The 27,841-nt window shown below is 39.4% G+C and overlaps 1 protein-coding gene and 3 long non-coding RNA genes across 53 annotated transcripts in view; 2 read left to right on the top strand and 2 right to left on the bottom strand.

Moving 5' to 3' along the window:
* AKAP13 (A-kinase anchoring protein 13) overlaps positions 1–27,841 on the bottom strand; it is a 352,639-nt gene that overhangs the window by 43,946 nt on the left and 280,852 nt on the right. For 30 of the 50 annotated variants that reach the window (XM_015142953.3, XM_077940190.1, XM_077940188.1 and 27 more), the window contains 3 exons: positions 19,858–19,912; positions 16,899–17,031; positions 8,414–8,591 (listed from right to left, as the gene is read on the bottom strand). In XM_015142953.3, the coding sequence (XP_014998439.3) occupies positions 8,414–8,591; positions 16,899–17,031; positions 19,858–19,912 (366 nt within the window). Of the gene's footprint in view, positions 1–8,413; positions 8,592–16,898; positions 17,032–19,857; positions 19,913–24,621; positions 24,745–27,841 lie in introns of all 50 variants that reach the window. The other 20 variants (XM_077940187.1, XM_077940194.1, XM_077940192.1 and 17 more) reach the window with 3 other exon arrangements.
* Positions 958–3,875, top strand: LOC144330081 (uncharacterized). The gene is made up of 2 exons (XR_013395943.1): positions 958–1,249; positions 1,645–3,875. It is a non-coding gene; the product is annotated as an uncharacterized LOC144330081 (long non-coding RNA).
* LOC144330078 (uncharacterized) lies at positions 968–7,853 on the bottom strand. The gene is made up of 3 exons (XR_013395940.1): positions 7,452–7,853; positions 2,524–4,640; positions 968–1,183 (listed from the first exon to the last, which is right to left on the bottom strand). It is a non-coding gene; the product is annotated as an uncharacterized LOC144330078 (long non-coding RNA).
* On the top strand, positions 5,653–26,080 carry LOC144330079 (uncharacterized). Its single transcript, XR_013395941.1, has 2 exons — positions 5,653–5,712; positions 25,718–26,080. It is a non-coding gene; the product is annotated as an uncharacterized LOC144330079 (long non-coding RNA).

Here is a 27,841-nt window from a genome sequence, read left to right as displayed (position 1 = left end):
TTTTACTCTCTCACATAAGCAATGAACTATAAATGCCAGAAAACTGTCTGTCCAGAGAGCAACTTTTCCTGATGAAATCAGAAGCAAAATCTAACCATCACACACATTCTAAATTCTTGTGTTTCCTACTTAGATTGCAGCTGGTTTACTTGTTTTTTTTTTACGTAAAAGAAACAACCTACCACAAAAGTACTGAAATGCTGCTAGCACAACAGAAAATAAAGCAGCAATAATCTCAGTATCATTTTACATCTGTTTAAAGCAAGCAAAACAGAACCACTGGCAAGACCCCAAAACCCGAACATAACAAATTCCTTATTCTGAAGGACTCCACTAAGTCACTAAGATTTTCAAAGAACAAATAACTTGTGGCAGCTGGAAAGAACAGCTGATTATTCAAGGACAGCTTTACATAATAGAGAAGTAAGAGTTGAAAAGATATTGCTCTATTAACTCTGTGAAAGTCACCTAATCTTAAAACAAGAGTAGTTTTGGCTGAGATAAAAAAAAGTCCCAGTTTCTTATATAAATCATCATAATATATCATCATGATGGATTATATGGCTGATCTTTCTAACCACAAGTCAAAGGTGACTAGGCAGTGCTGAGGGTATGAAGCTCTATCCAGGCATCAGCCAAACATGGTTAAGCTTAACCACAATGGGAAGCCACTGTCTCCCAAGAGCACAAAGGTTTCCTAGGAGGTAAATGACTAACTGCATGGATGCTACATTTCCTACAACTCCTGGGAAGATCTTGGATATGAGAGGCAATGGAGGGAAGTGACAAAAGATTCTGGGTCCCCAAATTACTCATATTTTCTACTTCCTGCCAAGATAACACATGGGACTTCATACATACAAATATTCAGCTTCTTCAGGAAGCTGAAGATAATCAGCCCATTACTTCGGTTCATTTGAGAAGATGATTATATACTATTTTTGTTGCTCTCAATCCTTTTCGCTCCTTTTTTTTTTTTTTTGAGTCAGAGTCTCACTCTGTTGCCCAGGCTGAAGTGAAGTGCAATGGCATGATCTTTCGCTCACTGTAACCTCTGCCTCCTGGGTTCGAGCACTTCTCCTGCCTCAATCTCCTGAGTAGCTGGGATTACAAGTGCCCACCACCACATTCAGCTAATTTTTTGTATTTTTAGTAGAGACAGGGTTTTACCACGTTGGCCAGGCTGGTCTCGAATGCCTAATCTCGTGATCCGACCACCTTGGCCTCTCAAAGTGCTGGGATTACAGGCGTGAGCCATCGCGCCTGGCCTACCCCCTTCTTTTTATAAGAGGCAGGCTGCAGACTGTCTTACACAAACCTTAATGCTATCACCAGATGTTGAGACTATTTCAGCACTACTTCTGGAGTAGGGTGGTATGTAAATTAAAGAATGTATTTTTGAAACTTAGGTGTATATTATTAGGGTAACAATCAAGCCCAACTTAAACTATTCCTTTTTGCTGTCTGATTCTTTTCAGTTTAAACCTCAAATATAGCCAGGCGCAGTGGCTCACACCTGTAATCCCAACACTTTGGGAGTTTGAGGGTGGTGGATCACCTGAGGTCAGGAGCGCAAGACCAGCCTGGCCAATATGGTGAAACTCCATCTCTAATAAAAATACAAAAAAAAATAGCCAGGTGTAGTGGCGTGTTCCTGTAGTCCCAGCTACTTGGGAGACCGAGGCAGAAGAATGGCTTGAACCTGGGAGGAGGAGGTTGCAGTGAGCTGAGACTGCGCCACTGCACTCCAGCCTAGGTGACAGAGACAGACACCATCTCAAACAAACAAAAAACAAAAAACATCCCTCAAATATGTTACATCTTTTTCCTGGTTTTTGCTGAGCAGGCAGAACTAAGATAATCTCTGATATTCGATTAGATCAAGCTATTACCAAAAATCAAAGAACAACTAGCAAAGGTTATTATGACCCCTGTCCCCATTGACAGACTTCCCAAACAGACAAGACTTTAGTGATAACACACTGGACTTCATGAAATAATGTGCTTCCAGAAAAAGCAAATTCCTTGGGTGACTTCATATTAAAATTTATAGGTTCAACCAAAAAAGTCCCATTCCACTTAAAAGTGTTTATCAGCACAGAACCGGCAGCCAATCCACTATTTCACTGGTTTTCCAAAACACTAGAAAAACTCTTTAAAAAGTCTTACATGAAATAAAATATTAATATACTGTGTTCAAATGTGTAAAAGAGTACAGATTTATTTTCTGAGTTGCAATTTTAATGTTTACTTTTAAAGTTAATGAGAACAATGAAGTTGCTGTGATGAACTAAAAAATGTGAAATCAGAGGTACATGACATTTGCAATTCACTTATCTACCATAACCTCTAATTTATTTCTATATTTAATTTCGAGTACATGATATAGAGAACATCTTAATGTTCTTCATGTAGATAAATAACCAAAATTAGCCGTTTTTTTTTTAATGGCTTGCCTTACAATCACAGTACAATCTTCAATTAATTAGAGATGGAAGGAAAAATACAAATGAGTAGGTAGGCTGATAGCTAAAGCTAATATGTTGATGTTAAAATCTGGGAATTATACCTTTAAGGATGTATGTTTTTATGTAGTTTTAAATATATATAAATCAGAAATCTGTGGAACTTCCAAACACCTGACACCCTGAAAGCTACTGCCCTATACATTAAACTATTTAATCACTATACAGAAGTGGGGCTGAGAATCTCAGAGTCTCAAACCTTTCATACAGTTTTCCCCAATCAATACCAAACCCCACACAAGTGATTCTTCATGGGTAGCTATGACATCACTGGGCAATGGAAGTCTCCAAGAGGTAACCCAGATCTTGCTCTCCAGAGGTGGTTCTAGCATGACAATGATACCATAAGGAGTCCAATAATTTGTGGTGTCCTAGCTATGTGTGCTTCATCATCCAGGGAGTCCGGTAAAAGATAATTTCTATTATGTTTAACAAGAAGACGTATCAAGAAAGCAAAAGTGGGCTTAGGATGCCTGTGCATTCTCCTACATTAACTGAATATTTTTGCTATCTCATAAATTTATTATATGCCAGTTACAGGTTTAATTCTGAGTGATAGTCTAATGTAGACAAAGACTTAATATAACCAAAGAGGGCAAATTTCAACTATTTGTAACCTAGAAATAATGTATATACAGAAGTCAATGGCAATACAAGGCTAAATATACACTGGCATATATTAGACAACTTACTTTAACCTGAACTTAAAATTGCAAAATTATCTGGAGCTAGTCATGGAAAGGTACAGCCACTCATTATAATCATAAGCCAACAATTCTTAAATCTATTGTCCTCTATAGCACAAGATTCTTCGGGTCTTCAAAAAGATTGTCTATAACTTTCAACCTTAAATCTCCTGATAATGTTTCACATCACAATCCAGAACTGAGAGTTGGTAGATCAACTATCCTATTTCTGATTCAAGCAGGTGCTATCAATAACAGTGGTAGAACAACTCTCCTTAAGGCTTATAAGCTTACTCTGTTCTGGTAGTAATTCTGCTTTGCCCACTAAATTCTCGAATCAAACACCAACCTATTTTGTGCTTTCATCAGAGATCAGTTGATAAATAACTAGAAAATCCTTTGAAACTATCAGTGGTCCAATAGCTACATTTTTAGACATACAAATAATATGTAAGTACATTCTTTAAAAATTCAAACAATATAAAAGAATAAAACAAAGAGTCCTCTTCAACTCCTTTTCTCCTTATTTCTCTTTTTCAGATTGTTAACAGTTTGGTGTATAGCCTTTGAGATATTTTTGTACATTTTTTTTTTTTTTTTAAAATAGAGTTTCACTTTTGTTGCCCAGGCTGGAGTGCAGTGGTGCGATCTCGGCTCACTGCAACCTCTGCCTCCCAGGTTCAAGCGATTCTCCTGCCTCAGCCTCCTAAGTAGCTGGGATTACAGACATGCACCACAATGCCCGGCTAATTTTTTGTTTTTTAGTAGACATGGGGTTTCACACATGTTTCCCAGCCTGGTATCGAACTCCTGACCCTCAGGTGTTCCACCTGCCTTGGCCTCCCAAAGTGCAGGGATTATAGGTGTGAGCCACCGCACCCGGCCTATTTTTGTAAATTTATATAAACTACTGTTTGTTTTCCATAAACTGGGATCATGCTGTATATACTGTTGTATTTACTGACTTTTCAACTCATCAAAATGTCTTGGAGAGCTCTGTCTGTACCTGTAGATATCTCCCAGGGCTTGGCATACTATGGTCCTTGGGCTGAATTAGGCCCATTGCCTATTTTTGTAAATTATTTTCTTGAGACAAAGTCTCGCTCTGTTGCCCAGGCTGGAGTGCAGCGGCTCAATCTTGGCTCACTGCAATCTCTGCCTCCTGGGTTCGAGTGATTCTCCCAACTCAGCCTCCCAAGTAGCTGGGATTACTGGCGTGCACCACCATGCCTGGCTAATTTTTGTATTTTTAGTAGAGATGGGTTTTCACCATGTTGGCCAGGCTGGTCTCAAACTCCTGACCTCAAGTGATCTAACCACCTAGGCCTCCCAAAGTGCTGGGATTACAGGCATGAGCCACCGTGCCAGGCCTGTAAATAAATTTTTTTTTGGAACACAGTCACATCCATTGTCTATGGTTGCTTTTGTGCTAAAAGGACAGGGTCCAGTAGTCATGACAAAGACCTGATGAGCTGCAAAGCCTAACATACCGTTGGTTCCTTCGCAGAAAAAGTTTGGCAACCTCTGATCTGTCCTATGTTCTCTCTTTTTATTTATTTATTTTATGAGACGGAGTCTTGCTCTGTCTCCCAGCTGGAGTGTAGTGGCTAGATCTTGGCTCACTGCAACCTCTGCCTCCCAAGTTCAAGCAATTCTCCTGCCTCAGCCTCCCAGCTACAGGCACCACCACCATGCCCGGCTAATTTTTGTATTTTTAGTAGAGATGGGGTTTCACCACGTTGGCCAGCCGGTTTCCAACTCCTGACCTCAAGTGATCTGCCCGCCTCGGCTTCCCAAAGTGCTGGGATTACAGGCGTGAGGCACCACGCCTGGCCCCTATATTCTCTATTTAGTATCAGCCTATCCATCTATATACTACACAAAATGTATTTTATTGATGGATATTTAAATTGCTTTCAATTTTTCCAGAATATAAACAATGTTACAATAAATAAGTACCAAAGATCGTACTTTAGAATTCCTTTTTTTTAAGCCACTGTGGGTGCCTAGCTTATACTGATATTCAATAAATATTTGTTGACAAACTGCTTTTGAATGAATCACATATCAAACACAGTAGCTTGCAGAATTCAGCCAAATGAACTTTGTTGATTGACTTCATATAAGTTCAAGGACTTAAGGGTATAATTATTGATAATTAAATGTAAAAAATAAATCCAGTGTGAAGTCATTAAGATTTTCTAGACTGAAGCTCTCCCCTTACTAATGCAGACAACAGAGTAGAAGCCATTTTCTTCCTTTATAAACAATTATAAATCAGGACAACATGCTGAAATATTTGAAAAAAATCCATGAATACCTTTCAGTGACTATTTGCATGCTTGAAGTTTTACTCAGCTGTTTTTAAATCTACCCATTAGTTGTTACATCTTTTTTTTCCATTATAGAGTCCATTTGTTTCATCCTTTTAGTAATTATCGTTTTTTTTTTTTTTTTTTTTTGGAGATGGAGTCTCACTCTGTCGCCTAGACTGGTATGCAGTGGCGCGATCTCAGCCTCACTGCAACCTCCGCCTCCTGGGTTCAAGAGATTCTCCTGCCTCAGCCTCCTGAGTAGCTGGGATTACAGGCGCACATCATCATGCCTGGCTAATTTTTGTATTTTTAGTAGAGGCAGGGTTTCACCATGTTGGTCAGGCTAGTCTTGAACTCCTGACCTCATGATCCGCCCGCCTCAGCCTCCCAAAGTGCTGGGATTACAGGCGTGAGCCACCGCACCTGGCCCCTTTTAGTGATTTTCAACATCTCTTGCTTGTATATCTCCTAATTCTTCCTCACGGTGGTTTACTTCCTTATGTGGCATCTATGTATCTTTTATTGTGAGCTCAGCTTAACAGAATATTTTCCTCTTGTGGTAGTCTTGGGTATCCTGTTTTGTCAAAGAAAGTGAGTGGAAATCATCATAGAAGTATGTTCCAATCTGTCCAAATACACGTGTTTTTGTTGTTTTTTTTTTTTGCTTTTTGAGATGGAGTCCCACTCTGTTGCCCAGGCTGGAGTGCAATGGCACAATCTCAGCTCATTGCAACCTCCCCCTCCCAGGTTCAAGAGATTCTCCTGCCTCAGCCTCCCGAGTAGTTGAGGTTACAGGCATGTGTCACCATGCCCAGCTAATTTTGTATTTTTAATAGAGAGGGGGTTTTGCCATGTTGGCCAGGCTGGTTTCGAATTCCTGACCTCAGGTGATCCGCTCGCCTCGGCCTCCCAAAGTGCTACAATTACAGTTGTGAGCCACCACGCCTGGCCCAAATACACTTTTAAACATTTCAAATTTCTACCAGGCACAGTGGTGCATGCCTAAATACCAGCTACTCAGGAGGCTGGCTAAGCCAGGAAGATCACTTGATGTCAAGAGGTCAAGACTAGCCTGGGTAACTTAAAGAGTAAGTTAACTATTTTTAGTAAGAAATTACTTGGGATATCCAATATAAATGACTGAAAACAAGATTTCAGGACATCATGGTCTGAGAGTTGCTTCTTGACATCTGAATTCGTTACTATTTTGTCTGAATTGGTTATAGGTATAATATCAGGTTAATTGCCTCAGTCTTCTGGGTGACTGGGCTGGGCCTGGGCTGGCTGGAACTCACCTCTGACCACAAGCAGCCTCCTTGATTTACCCTGGTATGCTCTACAAATACTACTTTTGATCTGTACACTGACAAAATTTGAGATGCATTGCCTTAGAGCAAAAATGTGCAAATTATGGTCTGTGGGCTAAATGTGGCTTGAAGCCTATTTTTGTATAGCCCGTGAGCTAAGAATAATTTTTACATTGTAAATAGTTTTTAAAAATAAAAAAATTGGCTGGGTGTGGTGGCTCACGCCTGTAATCCCAGCACTTTGGGAGGCGGAGATGAGCAGATCACGAGGTCAGGAGATCGAGACAGGTGAAACCCTGTCTCTACTAAAAATACAAAAAAATTAGCTGGGTGTGGTGGTGGGCGCCTGTAGTCCCAGCTACTTGGGAGGCTGAGGCAGGAAAATGGCGTGAACCTGGGAAGTGGAGCTTGCAGTGAGCCGAGATTGCAACACTGCACTCCAGCCTGGGCGACAGAGCGAGACTCCGTCTCAAAAAAAAAAAAAAAAAAAAAAAAAAAAAAAAAATCAAATTATTACATAACAAAAATTTTATGAAATTCAAATTTCAGTATCTGTAAGTTAAGTTTTATTGGAATCACACTCATTGGTTTATGTATTGTCTACGGCTGCTTTTGCACTGCAATTGCAGAGTTCAAGAATTGTGACAGAGACCATGTGGCTCACGACACCTAAGATATTTTTATCTCGTTTTGTACAGAAAAAGTTAAGCAACTCCTGCCTGAGAGTATCTTATCAAAACCAGGAACAATGCTCAGTTAGCAGACTTGGCTTTCAGCAGATCAGCACAGAATGTCTCTGTACATGGAGGTGCTCTCCCTTGGCAGTCACTATGGCTTAATGTTGGTAATGGTTGAAGCATACACCAAAGTAATAGAATAAAAATGAACACATATGATCTAACAAAAGACCACCGAGTAGCTTTAGGGTTTGGGGCTATGGGTAATTTTGATGCTGACACTGACTTTTAAAATGTGGAGTGGTTTAGAGATCATAGAACAGAGTGCAGATGCTCCTCATCCTTTCAATGAGGCTACATCCACATAAACCCATGGTAAGTTGAAAATACTGTGAGTCAAAAATGCATTTAAATACACCTAACTTTCTGGACATCATAGCTTAGCCTGGCCTATCTTAAACACATTCAAAACACTTATATTAGACTATAGTTGGCCAAAATTATCTAGCACAAAGCCAGTTTTATGATAAAGTGTTGACTAGCTCATGTAATTTACTGACTACTGCACTAAATGTGAAAAACAAAATGAGTGTATGGGTAGACAGTTTATACTGAATGTGTATTGCTTTTGAACCACTGTAAAGTTAAAAAACTGTAAATTGAACCATCTTAACTTGACTCTTGACTGTTTGTATTTGAAATTGGGGTTGTCTGAAAAAAAAAACATAGGCTGTATATTATATATCTAGAATTTCTTTATCATGTCTAAAGAAAGATATAAAAAGGGTTACTTCTCCACATAAATGAGGAACAGATAAGGAGTGGGGTGGACAGGAAACTAGAAATGAGCTTTCCTGAGCCAAGAGAGTTCCATCTTATGAAAGGAAGAAGCACATCTCTTACTTGCGCAAGTATAGGCATCTTTGTTGGTGAAGGGCTTCATACACTGGCTACAGCTGATAGGACCCACAACAGGAATGGAACTGAAAGTGTGCCCGTTGACAGTCTTCTTATCTTTCTCCTTGTCTTTAGAATCTTTCTCCTTCTCCTTAATCTTATCTTTTTCTTTTTCCTTTTCCTGCTGAAGAAAAGAAAAGAATCCACAGTTAATTAAACACTGGAGGGCCTTCTCCTTACCTGGGCACCCAGATGGCATGTGGTCAACAGTGGCTGGTGACTATTTTGGACAAGAGTGAAAAAAAAAGTTCTGGGCAAAGTGTGTGTGTGTGTGTGTGTGTTTTTAATTAAGGTGTTGGCATGCAAGCTACATTAGAAAATTCACATGAAAACTGGGCAGGCCGAACAGTTCTGGAAGTGGCTTATCCATTGGTTACTTCTACCGATAGACACAATGCCCAAGGACCAGCACTGCAAGGAGGGCTTCTGAGGCCTCAGCCACAGTCCTTCCTCAGCAAGCTGCAGCACAGTCCACACAGGAAGAGAGGTCAGCTTTAGGCAGAAGGCAGAAGAAAGGGTGGTAGCAATTCTGGGATTGGCCTGAGGGACAGAAAGATGCCTGGGCGGCATGAAAAATTGCCGAGGCTCCTCTCTAACTTTCTCACATCAATCGCATATCCCTAAGTGAGGGAGTAGCTATGAAGTTTCCTCCTTTACTCTAGTTAGAAACATAAATATGCCCCACATATACATTTTCAGTTTCTGCTAATTAGAATTTTAAGGTTTATAAATATTAACTTTGGCCTAATTTTCAAACTGGCAAGAGGAGACTGATAAGAGGGGGAGACTGGAAAACCACACAGTGGTTAAGAATACGGATAATGGTACCAGACCTTGGTTCAGATTCAGGTACTACTACTACTACTACCATGACCACCAACACCAACACCACCACTACTACCACTACTACTACTTGGTAATGGTGTGACCCTGGGTAAATTATTTCTCTGAGCCTCAGTTTTCTCATTTGTCAAACGGGAATAATCACAAAAGTACCCATCTCATACGTTTTTTAAAACATATGAGAATTAGGTGAGATAATACATTTCTAAAGCATTTTGCACAGTGCCTGGCACAAACTGAATACATAGTAACACTTAGCAATATTATTAATTATGCATAATTTACTGGAAATGAGTTTCATTAGCTCATTATTCTCCTAAGCCAACATAGAAAGGTATTGCTTGCGGTAATGGAACGGAAGTTTTGATGTGAGAAGGGAAGATAGAAGAAACTGGGGGGTGGCTAAAGGATAATGGTGCAGGGCACGGAGGATAGGAGAATGCACAGATGACAGGAAGGAGCCTTGTTAATAATTTTTCTCAAAAGCCACCTTTGTCGTTCCTCAAGCTAGTTACCAACAGGGTCACTTCCTTTAAGAAAACAGAGTACTAGGGAAAGGAAGTCCCAAGGCTTAGTAGCTCACTCCTCTACCCTAAGTACCTAGGGGTGCAGGAAGGCAGGAAAAGCAGGCAGTGTCCCTAGGTTGGAAAGATAACCTTCCTAAGCCGTGCTCTCTGACCTCTTTTGTGAAGTTCCTTTCTTTCCTGTGGTCTTCCCTCACTTGTCAGAGTGGCAACAGAAACTGATATTCACCTTGTGCTTCCTGTGTGCCCAGTCACTGCCTAGGTGCTTCTACTTACTGAGCAGGCCATAACCAGGCCAGGTACAAAGCTCAGGGGACACCAGCAAAGGAGAGATCAGACTGGGTGACCAGTGGGGGCACGGGCTGGGAGTCAAGAGCTCTAAGTGCCAGAATACCTTGGCCATGTCACCTCAAGAATAATGTAGGAATGTCAGAAATGTTCTAGAGACAGACTGAAAGCAGAGGACTCATATGACATCAAGCCTCAATCGAAGAGAGGTTGTTATCAAAGCTTACACAGTCATGAAGAGGAATGGAAAGGAATTCAAACCTTGAAAACCTGCAGAACGACTGATGAATGCTGGGTCCTTAATTAAATATCTAAAGTAGTCAGGGACATTTCAGGTGAACACCAACCTTAGGAGGCCAGGACCATGGGGACATAACCATGCTCTCCGTAAAAGGTCCTTTAAGCACTGTTTGACAGAGTACTTGGCTGGCTAATTAGTATCATGAGATAATTTCCTTTCAAACCAATTGGACTACAAGGAACTACCATTCACAAGGTAGGAGGTTTTATCTATTGCCAATACTATTGTTATATCCTTAAAAAAATTCCAGGAAAATGGGTGTCCCAAGTCAGTGATCACGACAATTACTAAATGCCTTACATTTTGAATCAATGTCTTCTACGTGCATCATTTCGTGTGACTCAATGACTCTGAAGTGGGCAGGGTGAGCATTATGCTTCCCATTTTACTATGTAGAGGATAAAGATAATAAATAACCGCTAAAAATCTGAACAGTTACTAAGTGCTAAGCACAGTAATAGGCAATTCACATGTATTTTCTCACAGCAACCCAATGAATTAAGTACTAGGTATTATCTCCATTTTACATCTGAAGAGACTGAAGCTTAGAGATGTTTAATAACGCATTTGAGGCCACACGCCAGTAACTGCTCAAGCTGAAATTAAGATTCAGATCGGGCTGACTGTAAAGCTCAGCTCTCATACACTGCACTATGCTGCCAGGGACTGGAGAGGTTGGTTGACTTGCAAAAGGTCACACAACAGATGATCAGCACAGTCAAAATGGGAACACAGGTCTTCTGACTTTCTGTTCAGAACCCATCCACTGTAATGAAATGGTAAATAATTGCTACATCTATGATTCATGTGAAGTCTTTTGCTAATCAAATACATATAATGAACATCTAAGAGCCAAATTACTACACTTTTGAATTATAAAAAATAATGAGAGAGGAAGGGAGAAAAACTCCTCCACTTTACAAAACAGGAAGCTGTTCTGAGTGAAAATTGGTAACCGCACAAGTACATAAAACTTTAATAATAACAACTAAATTTGGGGGTTTTCAAATAATTTCTTTCTTTTAACTAAATTTTGCTAAAGGTTTTTCCATGCATAAAATGTTAAATGGAAAAGCACGATTTTTTTGCTCAGGAAAGTTAAAGTATACTTCAATCGTTTAAAAAATCTTTTTATGGCAACCAGTTTATCCTCTCAAGCCTTGCAATGTTCCCCAAACCTGAATAAATAAGAAATAGCTTCCCTTTGCAACAATCCAAACTAGTTCTTCCCAGGATAGAAACAAAACAAAACAACCAACTCCACTGGCTCTTTCTGTGTTTACTAGAATTTAGTGCTTTAAAGAAGTCAGGCTCTTACCTCCCCATGCTTTGGTCCTATGAATCTCACTGTTATGTGGGGTACTTCATGAAACCGACCCCATTTTATCGACATGATTCGACCCCCATGCCAGGAAACGTGCTCTCACAGAAGCGGGGGTGCATGCCGTCAAGGTAGAACTCAGCAGCTTTGAGCTGCCATTAGTGAAACCGTAAGAGGAAGCCAGAGACTGGTTAAGAAAGGGAAGGAGGGAGGGCTGAGACTGCTTGTTTCCTTAAGACAGTCTTAACTGTTTGAATGCTGCTGGTAAAGCCAACAACCCTTGTTACAAAGGATACAGGAAATGAAACAAAACCCCATTTCCCCCAAAAACAGTGTGTGTGGACAGTGCTTAAGCTGCAATATAAGAACTCTGGCAAGGTTTGGGCCAAGTTTTTACACGGGAAGTTAAGGAACGCATGTTATCTATTTTAAAATAGACTCCTCATTTTATAAAATGCAGTGAGTTTCCTAAGAAAACTTTTTAGTGAAGTTGCCTGCGGTAAAGTGGTGACTAGTTATTTTCTGAAGTTTGACTTTTCCATGTTTAACAACTGGCAAAATGCTTTAGCTGTGTGCTGGGGAAACAGGCTAACAGTATTTAACAGGGATAGATGCAGGTAACAACTGCACTAGGACACTATCAAAGGTGATTCTTCACTTTTCCTAAAATATCCCTTTATACATGTAATTACAATAAAAAGAACACTCTGGACAACTGTGAAAACATGATATGATCAAACAACTGTCATGTCACAGATCTTTAATCAAAGAAGGAATGAGAATTACGTTTAACATTAAGTCTTTGTAAACACTACTCTAGGAGGCACTTCTGAAAGGCTAATGGGTACAGCTCTCTTTTATACAGACCACAGGACCTAGGAGCTTTAACTGAATTTCCTGTTACAAAGTCATGTAGTATACTTGCAGCTGTGCAGGAATTTAACCCGTGCACTCAAAAATACCTACTTCAAATCAAATAGATTTGTCTAAAACATTTCTAACCACCTCTTGTTTGTCTACAAAGAAGAAAGCTTAGTATTAGGTTGGTGCAAAAGTAACTGTGGTTTAGAAAAAAGAAAACCAGTGTGATAGGATGGTTTAAAGAGGGTCATTCCACTCCCTTTGTGAACTCGAACATCATGCATATGAGTGTTTAAATACTCTGCAACACGCAAAATTACTTAGCAGGAAACAGCACTATCTCTCAAAGATACTAAGACAAAAGCAGAAACTGCCGGTCTTCCTGTTCTACTTCCTGTTTAGCCCCCCCGTTTTCAACAAAAACATACAATATATTTAATCTAATCACTTATGCCAGTCGGTGATAATTCTCAAAAGGACATAGGATCAAGGACTCAATTTTTTAAGTTTATATACAAAACCCAGTACTCCAGACAAACTGTTACCCTCCTAGGAACGTCAACAGTTTACTGCCTACTGGCTTTTGGCTTCTTTGGACATGTTTAAGAACTGTGTATCATCACAATTATACAACTGAATGGAATATATCTAGGTTAATCACTATAACCTATTTTCATAAAGATACATATATATCATGCAAAAGGAAAGCAGACATTTTCAAATAATCCTTAGACACTTTTCTGAGTTACAGGTGGCATTTTAATATCATATTCAGTAGATGCTTTTAATTTTTCCTTTAAAAGATGTAGGTCTAGTTTTATTGAATGGTGGGTTAATAAAACAATTGGATCAGATGGTCTCTCATAGCATCTATTTAAAAAATAATTTTGGAAAACTGAAAATTTGTGATTTTCACAGAAAAATCAGTGTCAATATCCATAGTAGCACTTTCAATTTGTTAACATTATGGAGAAGTAACATCATTGAATAGTTAAGAACAAGATTAGAGTTAGCATCACTATGCTAAGAAAATTTAATATTCATTAATTTTTATGTTACCATTTAGAAAATAAATTACTTCTGCATGGTAGAATGCTATGCAGATACATAGCATAGTGAGGGTATTTAACACAAAACATACTGCTTTTCCTCTATTTCTTTCCTTTCTCTTTTTTTTTTTTAAGAGACAGGATCTCACTCCATTGTCCAGGCTGGAGTGCACACAGCTTACTGCAGCCTTGAACTCCTGGGCTCTGATCCTCTTGCCTCAGCCTCCTGAGTAGCACCACAGGTGTGCACCACTACGCCCAGCTAATTTTACAGTTTTTTGTAGAGATGAGATCTCACTATACTGCCCAGACTGACCTTGAACTCTTGGTCTCAAGTGAGCTTCTCATCTCAGCCTCAAAGTACTGAGATTACACGTGTGTATCACTGTGCCACGCCCCACACTTTTAAAAAATCATCTTTTGCTACATTGATAAAAGCCAAGCTGTTCCAATTTTATTTAAAAGTGAGCTAATAACAACTCACTATAAAAGGTGACTTACAGTTGCCACTAGGACACTCTAAACACTTGGTAATGGGAAATGGACTATAATCTAGGGTTACGAATTTGTAATTTTTTGAGTTTCCACTGCTAAACACAGCATGGCCCCAAGAGATCAGATCTTGAAGCCAAGTCTGAAAGAGGAACCAATCTCAATTGCAAAAGAGTGCTGTCATTTTGACAAAGGAGATGATCAAAGGCAAGAGATCAACTGACACTAAACAGTTTCTACCAGTGATAACAGATTTCAGTCTAACACAAAGTATGTTTTCTCCTGTTCTTTCTGCTCATCCCCTCCTAGCAAACTCCAGTCCTTTCAGATTTAAAAAGTTAAAAGAAAAAAATTATACTGTATAGTAACATTTTGTTTAAACACAAAATGATGAAGTCAGATCACAGGAGGTTGTGTGACTTGAAGCATATGTCTCTGTGCCTCAGTCTGTAAAACAAGGAGGCCAAGATGAGACTTTTTTAAAGGTCAGGGTCCAGTTTCTAAATTCCATCTTACATTGTTTTTTTCCCCATTGTGTGTGTGTTTTACCTCATCCATGAGATCAGTGGTATATTCACTGCTCTGTTCTAAAACTCCATGACATTGGGGAGATGGCTAGAAAGGGGGAATCTCCACTTATTTATTGGTCTTCCACGAAAACCTTGTTTGAAGACAAGATTCGGCAGTTCAAAAGCAAAATAAAAAACAACAAAAAATTTTTGAATGTATCCAAACTATACCATAAAGTTTTTCAAGGTCATGACTATGAGCTTTAGTTCTCTTAGGTGCCTGTTAACACTTAGAGGAATGCTAAGACTATACAAGTCATTTAATAATATTTGGCTAATTTATATTGATCTATCCAAGGGGATTTTCTTTTGTTGATACCAACTATTATCCAAGCCAGCAGTGGTAAGTAAAATAGGTAAGGCTCTATTTTAAGCCTGGCTGCCAATGTGTAAATATGTAGAATACTGGTAAAGCATTCTACCCTCTTTGACCTTCATTTTTTTATTTTGAATTATAAAACAAGGCTGAGTCCGAAGTTAATACTTAAATGTGTGATTATGCTAGAAATAATTTGCTAGACTCTTTGTATCCCTCCCTGATTGCCTACTTTCTCTCCATTCTGTACTTGGACAGGAGAAATGAAGAGAAAACAATTCTTGTGGCAGGTTTTGTGGAAAAATTTCTCTGAATGTATTTGCTAAACCAAGAGATCTTACAAAACATGGTAAAATACTTTGGCTATATGTCCATCAGCCCACTGAATTGAGGGTTTGAGAAGCTTAGTGCACCTTGTTTTGTGGGGGAGGAGGCGATGCCCTTTTATGACAGTATTATTGAATTCAATATTTATTCCCTTACTTCTAAGTATGCATGTATGTACATGTGTGTATATATCATATATGCATGTATATACTACACACACACACACGCACGCGCATACATACACAGTGATTGCTTGCAAGAGTTCCTTAACTGATTTCAAATTTTTATTTATTTATGTCTTTATTTTGTTAGAGGGTGTCGTGGGTAGACAAATAGGGTATGAGAGGCGAAAAGATTTTCCCCACGGACTTGAAATAGAGTTTTGGTTTAGCACTGGGAATCAGTATAAGAAAGTGAACTTCTTTTCTCCCTTTCTTTTGAAAATACATTTTTAAAAAACATTAGAAATACATAAACCAAAACATTAAGCATAGTTATCGCTAAGTGGGGTTATTACAGGAGATTTTCATTCTTTTACTTTTAGATTTTGAAGATTCCCCTAATGAGCATGTAAAAAATAACTAGATAAAAAATGTTACTTTAGGCTGGGCATGGTGGATCACACCCAGTGCTTTGGGAGGCTGCAGCAGGAGGAATGCCTGAGGTAAGGAGTTAGACCGGCCTGGACAAAATAGCAAGATTTCATCTCTACAAAAAAATTTAAACATAGCTCAGCATGATGGCGCATGACGGTAGTCCTGGCTACTTGGGAGGCTAAGGTGCAAGGCAGGAGATTGCTTGAGCCTGGCAGTTCAAGACTGCAGTGAGCCATGAACACCACTGTGCTCCAGCCTGGGTGACAGAGTGGAGCCCTCTACACACACACACACACACACACACACACACACACACACACACACACACTCTCTCTCTCTCACACACTTGGTTTAAATATTTATTTAATCTCTTAAGCACCAAGAGAATATGTTCTAAATGCTCCTAATTAGAAATAGATCTAAGAAATGATATTAATCTTAAAAGTTCTTGTAATCTTCCGTAGGAAAATCCTTCCCTCTAAACCCAAACGTAAATATTTTCAATCCTTTGATCTTGGCATAAAATCCTTCTTTTGCATTTAAACGGATATTACAGATTTAAGCACTGTGGTTTAAGAGGATGGGATTTGAAACCAAAGAGATCTGGTTTGAACTACTTCTTCACATTAGAGGAGCATCCTTGGTAAGGTACATCACTTTTAGAAAAGAGAGATAATACCTATCTGATAGGGCTGTTGAAAGGGTTAAATAATATATGGAAAGCACTTAGCATATAGTGAAAATTCAGTAACTGGTAGTTCCACTTCTTGTTATTTTTCTTATTATTTTCCTTTACATACTAGGCGATTTCAGAGAGTAATCCTAAATTTATTTTCATTTATGTCCCCACGATTTAACCAGTTTTGGCGTGTATAAAGGCTGTGACAGAATCCTACTGAGGACCGACTACAGTGATCACAAGCAATGCCCACAGTGATACTTACTTTGCTCTTCTTGCTGCTGGACATTTTATTCTTGATGTAGCTGAATGTACGACTGACTTTTGTTGCACTCTTCCATTCAGAATCTTTCTTGAAGAGGCTTTGTGGCGGGAAATTATAGTTCTCTTCTGTTATACTAAATAAAACAAGAAGATTGACTTTTTTGTTTTTTTTTTATGAGACTGAGTCTCGCTCTGTCGCCCAGGCTGGAGTGCAGTGGCACAATCTCGGCTCACTGCAAGCTCCGCCTCCCGGGTTCACGCCATTCTCCGGCCTCAGCCTCCCGAGTAGCTGGGACTACAGGCGCCCGCCACTGCGCCCGGCTAATTTTTTCTATTTTTAGTAGAGACGGGGTTTCACCATGGTCTCGATCTCCTGACCTTGTGATCCGCCCGCCTCAGCCTTCCAAAGTGCTGGGATTACAGGCGTGAGCCACTGCGCCCGGCCTAAGAAGATTGACTTTTTTAAAGGACTACAGAAGTTAAATAAATGTGAAGCAGAATAAAAGGTAGATGAAGGTTGCTGAATGGCTTTTTATAGAACACAGTATGCCACAACACCCAGGTTCTGTTACCAAAACTTGGCCAAGTTTCCTTAGATCCATCACTAATGTTTTTTTGCTCACCTGTTTGTTTTGGAGACAGAGTCTTGCTCTGAGTGGTGTGATGATAGCTCACTGCAGCCTCGAACTCCTGACCTCATATGATCTTCCTGCCTCAGCCTCTAGAGTAAGCTGAGACTGAAGGCACATGCCACCACGTCTGGCTATTTTTCTAATTTTTTTGTAGAGATGGGGTCTTGCTGTATTGCCCAGGCTGATTTTGAACTCCTGGCTTCACACAATCCTTCCACCTCAACCTCCCAAAGTGCTGGGATTATAGGCGTGAGCTACCGCCTGGCCCATTTTTAATGTTTTAATTATGGGTTTTCAGTGATCTCATGTTAAAAAGAGCCTGTCAATTATTAGATAATTATTTTGTATGGAAATCTATTCATCTACAATAGCACTCAATCTACAAACTCCTTTGCAACAAATGGGCGCTTGAAAGGAAACCCATATATGTAGCAGAATGACAGGGTACTTGCTAATAGGAGTTGCCAACCAAGGAGTCTTATGACTGACCACATATCCAAGTTCCTTAACAGTACAGATCACAACTCTTTTCTAGCCTTTGGGACGCTGGACAATCAGGACTGTGGACTGGTCCATGCAGCTAGCTTCAATTTTAGGAGGGAACGTACTGAGTAGCAGGTAGAATTGAGGCAGAGTGTTGAAAGATCAATTTTAGGAGTTTTATGTAGATTCAGATATACTGATCTACCTGTTTGAGAAGGCTACATAAAATCTAAGTCCATCCAAGATGGACATGTTCTAACTTAGGAAATTTGCAATGGTTGATTTTCTTAAATGCTGGGCATTTGGGCCGGGTGTGGTGCTTATGCCTGTAATCCCAGCACTTTGGGAGGCCGAGGCAGGCGAATCACGAGGTTAGGAGTTCGAGACCAGCCTCACCAACATGGTGAAACCCTGTCCCTACTAAAAAATACAAAAATTAGCTGGGTGTGGTGGCATGCGCGAACACAGGAGATGGAGGTTGCAGTGAACCGAGACTGTGCCACTGCCCTCCACCCTGGGCGACACAGTGAGACTCTGTCTCCAAAAAAAAAAAAAAAAGCTGGGCATTCGAATAAACAATCCGTTACATAGAAAAGGCATCCATTTATACTACACTTTGCTTAGGTGTTCTAAAATAGTTATTTTAGACGGTTCCCACAGAACAGCAGTGATTGCCTCTAGGGCCTCTGTGAGAGGGCAGGTGGCAGGCAGAAGCAGCACCATAAGGGGTCCTGTCAACAGTCAAAGTTTATTTACATATGTGTTGTTTAAAAAACAAAGCAGTCTGTTTTTAAGATAATGGGGAAATGGTATGAAAGCCACTGCTCTAGAAAGGAGAAAGAACAAATAAGCTGTAAAAGCAGTGCAAAGAAAAGCATTCATTGCAAGCGTTCTGAATCAGAATCATAACTGATGCCTCTGTGAAAAGGCAACTCAGAAAAAACTGCAGGGCAGCTATAGGAACCCGAATTATGCTTCAAGTAGAATATTCCGTCTCATAAGCATGAAAACTGAAATTAAAATAATGAGTCAGAACAGAAATCTTTTGCTTGCTGTCAAGTAAAGAATCAATTCGTGGCCGGGCGTGGTGGCTCATACCTGTAATCTCAGTACTTTGGGAGGCCGAGGCAGATGGATCACCTGAGGTCGGGAGTTTGAGACCTGCCTGACCAACATGGAGAAACCCTGTCTCTACTAAAAACACAAAATCAGCCAAGCATGGTGGCGCATGCCTGTCATCTCAGCCACTCAGGAGGCTGAGGCAGGAGAATCGCTTAAACCCAGGAGGCGGAGGTTGCAGTGAGCCGCGATCGTGCCATTGCATTCCAGCCTGGGCAACAAGAGCGAAACTCTGTCTCAAAAAAAGGAAAAAGAAAAAAAAAGAAGCAATTCATTTACTCTGACAGAGCTGTGTACCATTTACATGTATACAGAAGAAAACAGCTTTAAAGCTTAAAATAGCTAAGAGTATTATAAATTGCACACACACAGAGACACTAATATGAAACAAAATGTAGTTAAACTGTTAGATTTAGGAATGAAAAATCCCCATAAGCAAAGTGTGCATGAGTTCATAAAATCAAATAATAGTGTACCCTCACATCAATAAATACAAACCATTTTTATCACGAGGATAGTGTAATTAATCAAAGAAAACGATTGAAGACATTAACTTTAAGAGATATAGCCTTCATGATAAAACCACCTTAATCATTATTCCAAATTTATCACTCAAAGAAGAATCCGATGAGCTCAATTAACTTAGTTTATGTAATTAAATGGCCTAAGAGATTTTAAATTTTCTTCATTTCATTTCTGGAAAAAGGAGTAACAAGTTTATAGTACCTCTCAGTCTGATTAGCACTGGTATTGTGGAAGGTACTGTGGAAGGGCCGTGTATCTAGAAAACAAGGCAGAGGAAAAGTTAGAACCAAAAAATTTAACACATGACAGGTAGAATATTTATAAATTCACAATGACATAGCTAAAGCAAAAACAGCATATGAAAGTCAGCACATGGTACCTCCTCTTTCTAAAGGTTTGAAAGAAGGAAAAATTAAACTTGAAACCCTCAAATTAGAACCAGAAGTAGGCAGTGAATTTCTCATAAAGCAAGCAAGTTTAATCCGCGACTCAAGTAATTGAAAAGACTCAAAATAACTTTTCTAATGCTTAAACATATACGAAGCAGGTTTAATTCCAGTTCTTAACAATCTTAAGTTTGCACAAACCATCCTTCTGAGATGACATCACAGGAAGAATATAGAATAGGAAATTAAATGTCATATTTTATCCCTGCTAATACTGCTTTTAAATGTTTCTATACTAAAGATCTAGCTCATCTCTAATATTTTCATGAGAATTGCTAGAAAAAGATTAGTAACCAGGAAAGAGCATCAGAGCTGGCTTATCAAGTCTTGACCCTGTCACTAATTTGGGATGAGACCTTTGGACTTCATTTCCTCATCTGTGAAATGAGGGAGATAAAACAGATGGCAAAGTCCTTTCCAGGCTAATAGAGATAATAATGAATGAGGCAGATGCATACTTCTTCCTTCCACAACTACTGGGCCACAAACTGCTGCAGATCATTAAAATTCTAAGACTATGTTAGATAGGGCAACATGAAGAAAAAACAGAAGGAATATTATCATTATTTTGATCTACCACATGTTAATAAAGGTTGAGTTACTGAAGACGTAGATGAGAGCAAGGCCTCAGTTACAGTGATAAATGATTTTCAGTTTTCAGGAGATCAGTTACAGAACTATTTCCATGTATATTCCAGGGAAATAAAGGTTACCCTATATCACTATTGTAACGATTTAGACAAAACACCGTCCTTTTTCCTTGAGGTTGGTTTCAAGGATCTCTGAGACTACTGTGAGCCAAACTTTAACCTGATAATCTGACAGAGACTTGAAGATGTTCTACTACCAGATAACCAGCATTTGGGCCAGGCACAGTGGCTCATGCCTGTAATCCCAACACTTTGGGAGACTGAGGCAGGCGGATCACTTGATGTCAGGAGTTCAAGACCAACCTGACCAACATGGTGAAATTCCTTCTCTACTAAAAATACAAAAATTAGCCAGGCGTAGTGGTGGGTGCCTGTAGTCTCAGCTACTCGGGAGGCTGAGGCAGGAGAACTGCTTGAACCTAGGAGGCGGAGGCTGCAGTGAGCTGAGATCGCTTCACTGCACTCCAGCCTGGGTGACAGAGCGACTTTCTATCTCAAAAACAAAAACAAACGAAAAAACTCCCAGATTACCAGCATTTGAAACTCTTCAACTCTCAAACTGTTTTGGATTCTGAACAGAAATCCAAAACTGTAGTTATTATTTTTATTATTATTAAAAATTGTTTTTTAGAAACAGGGACTTGCCATGTTGCCCAGGCTGGTCTTGAACCCCTGGGCTCAGGCAATCCTCCTGTATCAGCTTCCCAAAGTGCTGGGATTACAGGTGTGAGCCACTGCACCTGGCTAAATTTAAATTGCCAACAAGTAGGAATAATACATAAGAAACCTTAAATTCTAAGTCTTCAAGAGATTGCCTTCCGTATTTTTTTCCCTTTTTCCCAATTTGGGGTTCTTCTTCTATTTATTTCACTTACGACACATGGTAACAACAGCCAGGTGAGAGGGAAAGATTAGCAGAATAAGAATATCTGGGATTCATTTCCAGGTTCCATATAATCTAGGTATAAACTATCAGCATTTTAATTTCATGATGTCTCAGTGTACTTAAAAAAAATCAAGAGGATTTAAAAAAAAATCAGGGGTTTTAAAACTTTTTCTGCCCAAGGAAACTTCAGTGATATAAGCAGCATTAAATTTTCTAAGCTTGCCTGGATTCTATTATATATTTAAGCAATTACCTAGTAAGTTACCACCCTAGTAATATGAACTAAATAAAAATAAAATTCATAATGCAAAAAAATACCAACCAACACAAAACCAGGCCAATAATAAGCTTCCAGTAGATATCTGTGGAATAAATTAAAAACTGAGCAAATATGTGATTGAGTACTAGGAGAATCTATGACTCCTACAATATTTTCAACTTCTCCACTGCTAAAAATTTTAGTTAAGTTATAATGACCTTTTAGATGTGGTTCTGAAAACAGTAATTAATCCACCAGTGCCTCTGAAATTCCTAAAGTGTCATCAAGTTTTCAGAGCATCTAAGAGTAGAAAACAACCAATGCTACTTCCATGACAAAATTATGGACAAAAGAAACGAAACGAAACTTGTCATTAAAGTTAGCCTGCAAAGTATTATTGTGGGTAAATAATATATTTCAACTAGATTATCTTTCAAGGCATGAAATAACCTGCAGATTTATACTACAGCCAGGAACTTCAGGGTGGAACTACTGGATGGACACAGTCGAATATTTTTAAGAGTGTGTTCCATGGAACACCAGTTTCATGAAATGTATACAGTGCTGCACATATTGTGGTTTCCTAGTTAATACATTTGGGAGAAACAGTATATTGAACTCTGCCTTGAAAATCCACAATGTAACACAACATTAGCATTTTAAACCTTCTTAACCCAGAGTTGCCTAAATTTACTAATATTTGGCCATGAACCAACCCCTCCCTTCTTTTGGTTCTCCCTGCCCACACATAATTCTTACTAGTATTTTTGAATTTAAGGAACACATTTTGAGAAGATATTTGATTCAAAAGTTTCTGCAAGCTTCCATATTTTTAAGGTTCCATTGTGTTGGATTAACTGAGTGACCAGTGCTGTTATAGGATTATAATTCTGTATTAGCAGGACCTTGGCTGCTGCTGTTGTTTGTTTTTTTGAGATGGAGTCTCACACTGTCGCCTGGGCTGCAGTGCAATGGCACCATCTCGGCCACTGCAACCTCTGCCTCCTAGGTTCAAGCGATTCTTCTACCTCAGCCTCCCGAACAGCTGGGATTATAGGAACCCGCAACCACATCCGGCTAATTTTTTGTATTTTTAATAGAGACAGGATTTCACTATGTTGGCCAGACTGGTCTTGAACTCCCAACCTCGTGATTCGCCTGCCTCAGCCTCCCAAAGTGCTGGGATTACAGGCGTAAGCCACTGTGCCCGGCTGGGACCTTGGTTTATCTGTCATGCTGACTAGGCTACTTCCCAGTATATTACAAATACTTTGATTTTTTTTTTTTTTTTTTTTTTGAGATGGAGTCTCACTCTGTTGCTCAGGCTAGAGTGTAGTGGCATGATCTCTGCTCACTGCAACCTCCGCCTCCCAGGTTCAAGCAATTCTCCTGCCTCAGTCTCCCGAGTAACTGGGACTACAGGTGCCCATCACTATGTCCAGCCAATTTTTTGTTTTTTAGTAGAGACAGGGTTTCGCCATGTTGGCCAGGCTGGTCTCAAACTCCTGACCTCAAGTAATCTGCCTGCCTTGGCCTCCCAAAGTTCTGGGATTAGAGGTGTGAGCCACCGCATCTGGCCTATTACAAATACTCTGAAATGAAACAGCTTTGACAATTTCTGAATACCCAAAGTTACAGGGAATTTTCACAACTTTCCTCCTATTGCAACTGGAATCATCTTATTCTGTGTCTATTTTTCAAACATGTTTTATTAGTGAAAAATATACCAAATCTTTAATAAGGCCTCCATTTAAAAGCAAATTAACTGTCTTACTGTGCATAATGCATTTCCCTTTAAGAATAGTGTGAAAATGCCAGCTTGAGCAACACTTAATACTGCTGAAACTTAGAATCAGCAAGTGGTAGGGAATTGGGGTGCTTAATCATACGGGTATGGTAATTGTCTCAGACTCATAATACTAGTTATGTAAAAACAATTCATTATTTAATTTTCTATTATAAGTGGTTTCTCCACTAAAAGCAATCCTGGAATATTCTAGAAATCTTCCACAATTGAAGACAGTAATTTTCATGAAGGGGGAATTTATTTCTTTTCCAAGTTTACTTAAATTGATACCTTGTAAAGTTTTTATACTAGGCATTATCAAGTAAGAATGTATTCATTTGAAGCCTACAGTTTATCCAAAGAACTGAAAAAATAAAAGTTCAAAAGGAGAGAGAAAGTAGGAGATAAATACATATATAACTCCCTCCCTCTAATCCATAGAGTCTAATCTTAAAGGAAAGGTATTTTTAAAGAAATGGTCTGAAAAGGAGAAGAAAAAAAGTGTAAAAATAGCTTTTAAATACCACAGATGAACATCTAGATATCTGTCCCATGAGACAGAACAACAAAACAAGGAAAATAAAATTTACATTGTGAAATAAAAAGTTTTGTGAAATTAGCACACAATACTATTACAAAGAGTACACAATGGGATGGGAACACATCCCCTACACCTTTGAGGGTATCTGTGTGCTGGAAAGATATCTTGTGCCCTGGAATCAGGAGGCCAGTGGCTCAGTGTTAGTACTACACAGAAGACAACAAATGTTCTATCCAAACCAATTCTCAAAGGCAAGCATAAAGACAAATGACTTACAAAGGATGGCATGCAAGGGGCTAAAAGCCTCCAAACAATTTCTTAGTACCAAGCCTACAGCATTTTCTGAGCTGGTCAGACCTTCAAGAACAGTCACTGGACACCAAAGTTGCTTACTTACTATGCAACTCCTCCTCCTCATCACTGGAATAAGAAGAGCCAAGAGAAAAGAGAGTTTTAGACTTAAGGAGGAGCGGAGAGATGCTGATGGAGATCCGCCTTGCTGGCCGCATCTGCTGCTGAGCTGAGGAGGTTCACAGAAGACATTAGAGCATGCACAGATTACGCCAGGACCTTCAGCATACGGGGAAACAGTATAATGTCAATGGACTATGTGGTTCCGGGAAATGGTGAATGATGTAATAATTTGTTTACATTCTCATCTCCATTTCTGAATATACAGAATTCTAATGCAGTTTCTAAAAAATTCGGCTAATAAATACATACCTGTTAGATTATGAAAACAAGAATGATCACAATTCATACCTGGGGTTCTCTTTCTTAAAAGTATACTAAAAACATCTACTAGTGGTGTTCCTCAGGATTCCATATCTGGCTCTCTTCTCCCTCACCCCAAATCTCCTCATTCACTCTACCTCTTAACGACAATCTGCATACAAGACACTGGTGAGTCACATCTTTCTAATCTGGAAGCCAGATCTCTCTATTTAGCTCTAGGCTCATTCCTCTCCCTGCTCACCTGTGGGTGGATGTTCCACAGGCAGCTACAGCTCCAAAAGCAGGTAAGTGAACTTATATTTTCCTGCAGAACTGTTCCTCCTCCTGTGTTCCTTCACTTAGTGAGTGGTACCAACATCTAACTCATTACTCAAAACGGAAACCTGGGCACCATCTCTGAATCCTTATATCACACTTCACTCAGGCTTCTTCACTTTGTCTTCTAGCTCACCCTCTATTCCTCCCCTATTGCCACTGCTCTCTGCCTTGGTTTAGGACATGGTCTACTACTGTAACCTGAATCCTGCAAAAGCCTTCTACTGGCCAGACGTGGTGGCCCATGCCTGTAATCCCAGCACTTTGGGAGGCCGAGGCGGGCAAATCACGAGGTCAGGAATTCGAGACTAGCCTGGCTAACATGGTGAAACCCCGTCTCTACTAAAAATACAAAAAATTAGCTGGGCGTAGTGGCAGGCACCTGTAATCCCAGCTACTCAGGAGGCTGAGGCAGGAGCTGAGATAGCGCCACTGCACTCCAGCCTGGGCGACGGCTCCGTCTTAAAAAATAACATAACATAACATAACATAACATAACATAACATAACATAACATAACATAACAAGCCTTCTACTGATCCAATCTCTCCTCCCCATAGTTAGCCTGAAGTGTTCTAATCAATTATTGGATCAATTTAATCAACGTAAATGATTCCATTTCCCTCAGGTAAATGATTCCATTTCCCTCAGGCAAGAGGCCGAAATTCCGCAGTCTTGCTTTCTACATACTAATTCACCCAGCTAATTCCCAGTTTCCTTCTGGTCCAAACTTTAATATTACTTCTCCTCAGTCAGCCTTCTCTGACCCCTTAGGTCTGTCAGTCCTATAACATCAAATGTTTAAGTTACTGCATTTACCATTTTCTATTAGATTCACTTGTTCTCATCTGTAAATGTGGTGAGGAAAGCAACCCTACCTGTGAGTTCTCCCCTCTCCTACCACTGTCTAGCCTGGTATATGGAAAAGAGTAGGTACTCAAATATTTACTCGATAAACACATTAATAAACGAACTTCCCTTTATCCGACTTTCTGGAATCTCAATGTCCTAAATGAAATGAGAGAAAAAGCCCTGTACCTATCTAATATGAAAGCAACTCCATACCCCAGATAAATGCTAAGTGACATCACTGTTTGCTGTTGCAGCCACTGCACGTAATAGATCAAAGAAATGTTGGTACAAATACACACTAGTTTGTCAGGCAGTGACAGTCTTGTGCAAAAGTAAGATACTACTGTGTGTTCTGATGTGCCTCCAAATGTGAAACGGATTTACAAAATGAAAATGAGCTGCTCCTATTACCCAGAATCTAAGAACATCCCTTTCATGCGTCACAAAATCATAGATCATAAGGAAAAACCTTAAGTGATGAGTATCTAGTGTATCCCTGACAAACAGAAATCTCCAACATATATATATTATATAAAGGAAATGTTCTGGTAACATAGCAATTCAATTGTATAAGGTATTTGATTTAAAGTTTATATTTCATATGTATTTAATGAACACGCAAGTTTTCCAGTCTTACAATTTAATAACATCAAAAAGAAGTCTGATTACATTTTTGTTCTGATGTATTTGTCAATGTTATCTTTTCCAAACAGAACTGTGCTAAGAATATATATATATATATACACTTTTATACACACACACACACACACACACACACACACACACACACACACACACACATAGATATACACATACTTCAGTAAATTTCCATCACAGTTAGAGAAGAAATCCAGGAAACAGAGATAAAATATCCTCAACAGCACTGATGCCTAACTTTCCAGAGGCCCACCTTGATCTTTGGTCACACAGATCCTTTACCTTTTTAAAGATCTGGTACAGATATATAACTGCCACAGTTCAGCTCTCAAGACGGCCTTAGCTGTCATAGTCTAATGCATGCCACACAACTACAAGTTACTGCTCCCATCAAAACATGCTTAAGAAACTTGGCAAACTCACATGCCATAAGCGAAGTTATAAAAATGACCCCAAGGGAAAGTGCCCTTCTTTGTGATACACATAGAGTATTCCTTCTGAAATGCTTGGGGTCAGAAGTATTTCAGATTTTGAATTTTGGAATATTTGCATATATATGATGAGACATCTTGGGGATGGGAACCACATCTGAACATGAAATTCATTTGTTTCATATATAGCTTATATACATAGCCCAAAGGTAATTTTATATAATATTTTACATAATTTTGTTAAGGCCTCATACATGGAATTTTCCACTTGTGGCATCATGTTGGTGCTCAAATGGTTCAGATTTTGGAGCATTTCAGACTTTCAAATTAGGGATGCTCAACCTGTAACACACCACACAAAATTAAGGGGAAAATGAAATCTCATTAAGAAGCATATGAAGTTAAAACATCTAATGGGTCCAATACCCCTTTCAACATATCACCACTAATGTGTTTCCAGGGATGTAATCAAGCAGATTATTATTTGAAGCATCTTCTGGGTGGGAGCAATGAAAAGGTTAAAAATACAGCCATAGAAAGGGATCATCTGGGCCGGGCGTGGTGGCTCACGTCTGTAAGACCAGCACTTTGGGAGGCCGAGGCTCGAGACCATTCTGGCTAACAAGGT

The sequence above is a fragment of the Macaca mulatta genome, chromosome 7, assembly GCF_049350105.2.
Source record: "Macaca mulatta isolate MMU2019108-1 chromosome 7, T2T-MMU8v2.0, whole genome shotgun sequence".
Taxonomy (NCBI): Eukaryota; Metazoa; Chordata; class Mammalia; order Primates; family Cercopithecidae; genus Macaca; species Macaca mulatta.
This window is presented reverse-complemented; position numbering and strand designations above follow the sequence as displayed.